The 8,986-nt window shown below is 49.1% G+C and overlaps 1 protein-coding gene across 1 annotated transcript in view; it reads right to left on the reverse strand.

Moving 5' to 3' along the window:
• Window positions 1-499: 499 nt before the first annotated feature.
• Window positions 500-8,986, reverse strand: part of LOC138210021 (ankyrin repeat domain-containing protein SOWAHB-like) — an 8,625-nt gene continuing 138 nt past the window's right edge. The window contains exons 1-4 of the mRNA XM_069168918.1: window positions 7,042-8,986; window positions 4,995-5,416; window positions 4,501-4,688; window positions 500-2,601 (exon numbers count right to left, since the gene is read on the reverse strand). The exon at window positions 7,042-8,986 is cut by the window's right edge and continues 138 nt beyond it. Of these exons, the coding sequence (XP_069025019.1) occupies window positions 2,145-2,601; window positions 4,501-4,688; window positions 4,995-5,416; window positions 7,042-8,986 (3,012 nt within the window). The 3' untranslated portion in view covers window positions 500-2,144. The remainder of the gene's footprint in view (window positions 2,602-4,500; window positions 4,689-4,994; window positions 5,417-7,041) is intronic.

The raw sequence follows: 8,986 nt of genomic DNA on the forward strand, positions 1-8,986 counted from the left end.
AACTACAGCATTCAAGGTTAGCTAACATTAGAAAGTATGAGCCACCAAAACCCACTGAATTTATATAAAAATGGAGCGGTGGATCTGATTGGACACCTGACGATACTACGTCCCGCCCACCGATAGCTGTAACCTGACTGCACCACAGGCCTGTCAATCAAACAGACACGCCCCCAAAAACAGGTCTTCTTGAATCTTCTTTTCTAATGAATGAGGGATTATTTTCAGATGGACCTCCAGAAAACTAATAAGAAGGAGTGACTTTAGCTAACAACACCGAGATAACTGATGGACACATTTTATTCACTTTGGATTTGATGAGAGAAGTTGAATGGGAGTCTATGGAGCCGGAGGCTTTTTGGAGCCGACCTCTAGTGGCACTCGCTGGTATTGCAGCTGAAGACACTTCTGGATCGGAACCATTTTACAGACCTGAAGCTACGAACATGAGGAAAACGAAAGGAGTTGAACAATAAAATAATCCAATGAGAAACAAAGATTAAAGAAAAATGTGAAGCTTTTAATTAATTAATTATCATCATATACATAAAAATCCACCACAGCATTTAAACAAAGAAGACCCCTCCAATTGTGTAAACTCAGCGTATAAACATCGACTAGTGCTGTGAAAATACTGTTCATCTCCCTTAAAGGACATAAAGGTATATTAAAGATTACTTCAGAATTATTTACAAAGCAAAACACAACAGTTTTATCGTGTTAAAGGACAAAACTTGTGTTTTTACGTTTTACACTTTAACAACAAATCCTGTAGGATTCATTCATGTTGATCATTTTTCAAATCCTCCCTCGGATCAGACCGATTCGTGTTCACGAAGACGTGACGCTCGAGGATCGAAGATGACACGTTAAACAAGGGGGAGGATGGTGGGAGTTTCTCCACCGAATGAAGTCTTGGATGTCCGAACAGCACATGAATGCAACACACTTCCAAGCAACTGCGACAAAAGTAACAAAACACAGAAGAGTCTGAAGAGTTTAAAGTTTAAAGCTGACGGACAAAAACCTCCAGGAGAAAAACAACATGCCTGTCTGCACATAAAGGGGTGGACAAAATAATGGGAACACCCAACAACAAAAATGCAATCAATTAATCTCTTAATTCCACAGCTCGTCCATCATTTCTGGGAGTGCTCGTCATTTTCTGCTCCACCACATTAAAATAGTTTTCTCACATTCGTATGATGAAGTCATCCCGCAGCCAGGAGACCGTTAGCTTCGCACAAGGAGCTCAGGATATTTTGTCCACTACCTTCCCATATTCATTTTTATAGGATCAAACTAAAAGCTCCCTTTAAGGAAGAGAAACAATCTGCTGACCGGATGATTTGGAAACAGGAAGCGGATGTGAAGTGCTCGTCACCACGGCGGCAGCAGGTTGAATGATTGACAGCTGCGGCCTGATGTTGGAGCTCCCGTCGGGCCGCGGCTCGTAAACTTCCACCTCTTTTATCTTCTCACAACAATGACATCAGACAGTCCTGCTGAAAACACGCCGCCCTGCCTGCAAATCACACGTCTCACATCCTGCCTTCTCTTTGGAATTCATCTGCAGGGAAACCGAGAAGTCGGCTGGAGAAACCGGAGGACCTTTTGGTCCAGTGGTTTGAACTGGTCTCGAGGTTCAGCCGAGAATCTGCTGTTTGCCTTTGTTTGTTTGTTTGTTTGTTTGTTTGTTGTTGTCCACTGCAGTCCAGAAAAGTTGGTGTTAACGGTGAGAAACGGTGAGTCTTTACAACTCTGTGTCTCCGCTCAGTGTCCTGCTGGGTGTCGGGTGGGTGTCGGGTGGGTGTTTGATTCCATCACATTACCTTTACTTTTAATGTTTTTAGGCTTCTCCAAAAGGTTTGAAAGCGTAAACGTTTCATCTCGGGGACGTGTCGGGACAACAGGTCTGTTGGGAGGACAACAGGTCTGTTGGGAGGACAACCGGTCTGTTGGGAGGACAACCGGTCTGTTGGGAGGACAACAGGTCTGTTGGGAGGACAACTGGTCTGTTGGGAGGACAACTGGTCTGTTGGGAGGACAACTGGTCTGTTGGGAGGATGTGACAGTAGAACAGCTGACCAACGAGCAGTCGACCAATCAGGTTGCAGAACTCTCCAAAACTTAACCCGTGAGTTTTAAACAGAGGAGTCAGACTGATGTCCATAAAACCGATGCAGCGATTTGTGTTTGAGGAACGCAGCGATGGAGGATGACCTTTTGACCTTTGTCGTGAACAGCCTCTCCCCCGAGGACGCCGAGGAGAAGTGATGGCGGCGGCGGCGGCGTGGCTGCTGCTGCTGCTGCTGCTGCTTCCAGCTGGAGTCCACCCTCCCGACTCCTCCCTCTCCCGTCACGGCGACCTGAGCCGGCGCTCCCAGCAGCTGGAAGATGTCCAGCGGCGCCGTGCGGTCCAGGTACTGCCAGGGCTTCTTCCCCGCCGTGTCTCTCACCTTCACGTCAGCGCTGAACTTGCTGACCAGCAGACGGACGATGTTTTTGTTGCCGTGCATGGCGGCGATGTGGAGCGGCGTGTGGCCGCCGGTCGACCTGGCGTTGATGTCGAAGGACAAACCGGCCTTTTCAACTCCGTACCTGAAAATACAGCCAGAGAGAAAATCACTGCCCGACTCAAACGCATGCATGAAATATTCTTCAGGGGCATTTTGATGACGTAACGTGTTTATTAAATTCAGGGAGTAGTGCTATTTTTAAAGTACCGCAGCGTAACTTTTAACATGAAACAACAGGCCTGTCAATCAAACAGACACGCCCCCAAAAACAGGTCTTGTTGAATCTTCTTTTCTAATGAATGAGGGATTATTTTCAGATGGACCTCCAGAAAACTAATAAGAAGGAGTGACTTTAGCTAACAACACCGAGATAACTGATGGACACGTTTTTGGGGCCGGAGCACCGATGGTGCGAAGACGTATTGTTATTCAAGGAATTTTTTTATTTTTTTTTCACGTTCCTTATTATTATTATTATTATTATGAAAAGTGATTTGCCTTTTTGGAGGTTTTATCATATTCAAACACTCATGAAAGTGGATAAACATTTGTCTCCCGGTGAAAAATTTCATATTTAGTGGAGTCGCGAGTGGGCGTGGCCAAATGGCTCAGTCATAGCGCCCCCTGGTGGAAACTGGAAATGACACTTTTCATACGTTCACGTTCTACGTCGAGCTGGTTGATCACATGAACGTAAAGTCGGGTCACAACAACCTAAACATGTAGTCGATGATATATTGAGACATTCGTTCGACTTTGTCGCCGTGACGATGCGGCAAAGTTGGATGTCTCACCGTGACACAGGAAGTTGATGTTTAAGGTCAAAGGATGTTTGAAACCTCACGAAACACGTCACATACATCCTGCGTGGTGAGACCATACATGCGATACGTGTTTTGTGAGTGGGCGTGGCCAAACGGCTCACCAGCGCCCCCTAACCTGCAGCTCCGGCACCTAGTTTCACCTAAATGCACTAAATTTGTTGGACTTATGTATCACACCGAGATGCACCGAAAAGTGTCTCGGCATCATGAGTTTGTTTTCGTCGATCGGTGTAACCGTGTCGTGGTGGCCATTTTGAGCGTCTCGCAGTGAACCTACAACTGACTAACTTTTATGTACATATTCAGATCTTCCTCAAACATTACATCTTTGACAGCAGTCCCGCCCTGAAGACACCTAATAGTAATACTCCGTCATAGTCGTAGCGCCCCCTGCTGCAGACAGGAAACGAGACAAAAATAGCAACTTTAAGCGGGGATACGCGGTCCCTCGCGCGCTGCACGTCGGGGGGGGCGGCGCACAGAGTGTGAGGGCCCGTTATCACAGCTGGCAGTTTTAATATTCACTTTGGATTTGATGAGAGAAGTTGAATGGGAGTCTATGGAGCCGGAGGCTTTTTGGAGCCGACCTCTAGTGGCACTCGCTGGTATTGCAGCTGAAGACACTTCTGGATCAGAACCATTTTACAGACCTGAAGCTACGAACTCTTTTATACAAAAATAATCCCTCATTAATTATAAAATAAAGCTTCAAAAAGACCTGTTTTTGGGGGCGTGTCTGTTTGATTGACAGGCCTGTGGTGCAGTCAGGTTACAGCTATCGGTGGGCGGGACGTAGTATCGTCAGGTTTCCGATCAGATCAGTCAGATCCACCGCTGGCTCCTCCCCCAGCTCGTCCAAATATGGTCACTTCCTGCTCCAAACCGCTCCGAACTAGCAAGATGGTGACGGACAGAATCTGAACTGGAGGTTTTGTAACGTCCACAAACCAACGATGACATCACTGATGGATGATGACATCACTGATGGTTGATGACCTCACTGATGGTCACTGATTGGTCCAACCAACAAATTATCAAAGTTGACGACCACAAACATCAGCTAGCTGGCAGTAATCCACCTAAACAGTTTATCACTAATTAAAGGCAAATTTCAGAGTGCTCCATCAAACCATAAATATCGGAGTGATTTCAGCTACCAGAGCGTGTTGAGGACTCGGTGGTCGCCATGTTTGGCGATCCAGTGCAGCACGGTGAAGCCGGAGATGAAGTCTGGTCTGTTGAGCAGCGACGCGTCCTCTCTGAAGAGGGAGTAGATGTCCGGCCAGGCGCCCGCCGCCCCCTTCACCAGCCAGTCGTGCTCTTTGGGCTCCAGAGGAACCAGCGACTGACGGCAGAGACACACATCGTGTTCATTAACGAAGTGTATCATGAGTCATGTTGGGAAAAAAAGGAGGAGGTTTGCCAAAGAAGCTCACATTAAAGTTAAAATCAGCTAACACTAAAAACAGGTACTAACACTATGCTTTTTCAAATATCTTACTTTATGGAATATGAAGCAAACAGATCTGATATTTAAATGTTCAGGATTAATTCTGTGTCGATCATTTTAACAATCTCAGGTTTCAAATGGAAGCAGCGTGTTCATCATAGCTGTTATTTTTCCCCCCACTCAGGACTCTTTGCATCTCACCTGCCTCCCGTGGCCTTCGGGGTGAGCGGTGGAGGCGGAGCTGGCGGCGGGGAGGCTCCTCCTCCTTCCTGCCCCTCCCTCGCCCAGGTCAGCGAGGCTCTGGGAGCGAGGTGGCGTGGAGCAGGACGACAGCGAGGAGGACGACAGGTTGTAGCGAAGGCTGAGTGAGGAGGAGATCCGGTGGAGGCGGTTCAGCCGGGCGGCCTCACTCCCTCCTCCTCCTCCTCCTCCTTCCCCTCCCCCTCCTCCTCTCCCTCCCCTCACCTCCTCCTGGAGGAGGTGGTCCAGGTCGGCCCCCATGCTGCGGCACATCCTGCTCCTCAGACGGCTGCTGAGCCGCCGGGCGGCCGACAGCCTCTGCTGCGGTGGAGGTGAGGATGTGGAGCCCTCGCTTGACTCCGCCTCCTCCTGGTAGAGATTACCTGAGGGACGGAGGAAAAGGTTCAGTTCACTTTACAGAGAGCCGGTCCTACGACGGCTCATCTGAACACAGTTGAAGGCAAAAGTGTTGACAGCTTTTTTTAGGGGCCACAATTTAAAGTGAGTCCAGAAGCCTGACATGATGCAAAGAAATGAAATATGAGTGAAGAATATCAGTCGCTCCTCAAACGCATCAACATGGTTGAACAGACTTAAACAACGAGGAGTAACTGAAGTATTCATGTCCAGAAGGAAACAGAGAAACTCCATTAAAGAATCAGTGTGTCGTCCTCAGTCACGACAGACAAAATAATCCGTTTCATCCTAATTCTCCGACCCAGTCAACAACAGAACGGAAACGTCTACGTGATGCTCACAAACAAAGGAGCTGCAGCAAACAAAGAAGAGAAACTGTCCCGGTTCACATGAATAATGAATATAGAGCACTTGAAATCAGCTCGGCAGGACGACCCGAGAACAGATTCATCGTTCTTCAGTTTGTGAAAGACATCCTACAAAAGCCTCCAACAATTCCAGGTAACAGTGCTTTCATCGTCTCAGATATAGATCAGAGAATATCAGATTACTGGAGCGATGTCGTCCAGAACTGATCAAAAAGTCTGCAAAGGTTGATAGACCTGAAATTATAGACTCTAATATTGGTAAAAACAACATGGGATGAAATATGATGTCATTTGTCATCCTTCTGACAGGAAAGTTGATTTTACTCAACTGGAAACAGAAGACTGTTTTTCCTCTGTGATCTATGGACATGTGTGTACTGGTTTGTATGTGGAAGATACTTGTTGTCTGTAGGATTTAGTGGCATTTCAAGCATAAAAACAATTTCATATTTGCCAAGAACTATTTGGCAATTCTTCAAAAAGTGGGCGTGTCTTATTTTTGGTTTCAAAAAGTTAAATAAAACATGGAGGAAATCCCACAACTCAACTCCACAGTGGACGTGTGGAGGGAGATGATCCGACAAGCCTTTCTGAAACACACTGATCTCATTCAGGGTCTGAAGGTCTGAATAAAGTTTCTCCTCCAACTATAAATTAAGAACAGCTGATTCAGCAGTTTTCTAGTCCATTGCAAGTCATGTCTAAAACCAAGAAGCTGAGTGAGGACCCACTTTACATTGTGGACATGATATTTTCATAGAAATGTAAAAAACAAAAACACAATTATGTTTTCATTTATATCTCGAGCACAATGTCGTAACATCCTGTTTCTCTTGGTGATGTCATCGCCAGCCAGAAGGAAAGTTTTGGTCAAATTCACGAGGCGTGAACATTTGACATGGATATGAATGATTTTGGGTTTAACTTTATATACTGAAGTGTGTTAGATAAAATCATTTTAAGCTCTTTTTCATTACGTATCAAATAAGATTTGGACTCTTGTTCACCTCAACATTGGATTTTTTAGGTTTAATTGAACAGTTCATATCCAGAAAGTTGTTATAAACTGTCAACGACAGGAAGTTCAAACTGGACTCCAAACAGGAAGAGATGCGTTTGTTGGGGACTATTTTCAGCGGCGGATTAACACGCATCTGGTGCAGCGGGATGATGCGTGGACCCGAGTGTCGGCCGGGACACCGGCGTGGTTCTGGGAGTCGTACCTGCTCGGGCCTGGACATCCTCGCAGCTGCTGATCCACCCGGCTGCTCTCGGGGTCACGGACGACGGCGACGCGCCGGAGAAGCCTGCGTCAGAGAAGGGGGAGAAGATGCTGCTGTGGCTGGAGGACAGCCGCGGCGTGAGCTCGTGGTCGGACCCGTGTCGGACCTCCAGCGGGACACCTGCAGGACGGATGCCGCGGAGCGGCGCCTCCTCTGTGGCTGCATGTGGAGGTGGAGGTGGGACGAAGCGCTCCGCCTCCGACGGCAGGCTGCGTCTGGCGGTCATCGCCTCCCTCTGGACGGACGCAGGTTCAAGCCCCGCCCACGGTCCTCTCAGCCCCGCCCCATCCTGGCTCAGTCCTGGGCCCCGAGGCCTCAGCGTCTCCCCCTCCATATCCTGGATGTAAATGTTTGGAATCTTCTTTTCTGATGAGGAAGAGGAAGAAGAAGAAGAAGGTGCAGGCGGGTCCATTATGCAGGGGGTGGAGGCGGACATGGCCCGACTCACGTCACCCAAAGGTGCGTTCAGGGGCCACACTCCTCCTGCTGAGCCTCGCCTTCTGGGTACCTCCTCCTGTTCCTCCTCATTGTCGTCATCATCATCATCATCATCATAAGAGACAGCAGTTTTGTAGCTCGGCCGGTGTCTGATCCGGCGTGGGGTGACCTGAGGATGAGGATGGAGCTGATGAAGAGGAGGCACTTGATGAAGAGGAGGCTCCTGATGAAGAGGAGGCACTTGATGAAGAGAAGGCTTCTGATGAAGAGGAGGCACTTGATGAAGAGAAGGCTTCTGATGAAGAGGACGCTGCTGATGAAGAGGAGGCTCTTGAAGAAGAGGAGACACTTGATGAAGAGGAGGCACTTGATGAAGAGGAGGCACTTGAAGAGGACGCTCTTGAAGAAGAGGAGGCACTTGATGAAGAGAAGGCTTCTGATGAAGAGGAGGCATTTGATGAAGAGAAGACTTCTGATGAAGAGGACGCTCCTGATGAAGAGGAGGCACTTGATGAAGAGGAGGCACTTGAAGAAGACGAGGCACTTGAAGAAGAGGAGGCACTTGATGAAGAGGACGCTCTTGATGAAGAGGAGGCACTTGATGAAGAGGACGCTCCTGATGAAGAGGAGGCTCCTGATGAAGAGGACGCTCCTGATGAAGAGGACGCTCCTGATGAAGAGGAAGCTCTTGATGAAGAGGACGCTCCTGATGAAGAGGAGGCTCCTGATGAAGAGGAGGCTCTTGATGAAGAGGACGCTCCTGATGAAGAGGACGCTCCTGATGAAGGCCCCCCTCCAGCTGAGCCTCCCTCCGTCTGAGGGTTTGTGGGACCTGCTGGCTGGTTCCTCTCTGGGGTCCGAGTGCAGGGAGGACAGGTGTGGTACCAGGAAGTGGACCAGAACCGCCCCTCTGCTGCCCGACCTCGGTGCACTGATCCGGGACAGGTTGTTCAGACTGACGGGGTGTGTGACTCACTACCGGAGCTGGTTTACAGGTGAGTTCAGGTGTGCCGTTTACCTGTTGTTGTTTCAGTCTCTGGTTCAAATTTGTCTCCACATTGTTGTTGTTGTTGTTGTTCAGCTTGATCCCAGCCGCAGGTAGGATTGTTTTTCCTGCACTTCCTCCCGGCGGGGCGGGTGTTATCTCCCCCTTCAGCTGCACTTTCTGCCGAGGCTTCTTCGCGCTCACTGCCGGGCTCCGGTTGGCGTTCCCCGGGGAGGGCTCGGCGTTCCTCCCGGCGGGTAACCGGGGAGGACCGGAGGAGGACCCCGCGCCGCCGCCGCCGGGGACATGTCCCCGAAACTTCTTCCTGAGAATCACGTAAATCACGCCGTCGGTCTGCTTGACGGTGGCCACGGAGTTGACGAACGTCTTGAAGAGCTCCCGGTTCCGGTCCCGGTCCGCATGGTCCCGGACGTAGTCTTTGAAGTGCAGCAGCAGGTCCGC

This window comes from Embiotoca jacksoni, unplaced genomic scaffold, assembly GCF_022577435.1.
Source record: "Embiotoca jacksoni isolate LCO1_2020_lvr unplaced genomic scaffold, fEmbJac1.0.p SCAF_42, whole genome shotgun sequence".
NCBI lineage: Eukaryota > Metazoa > Chordata > Actinopteri > Embiotocidae > Embiotoca > Embiotoca jacksoni.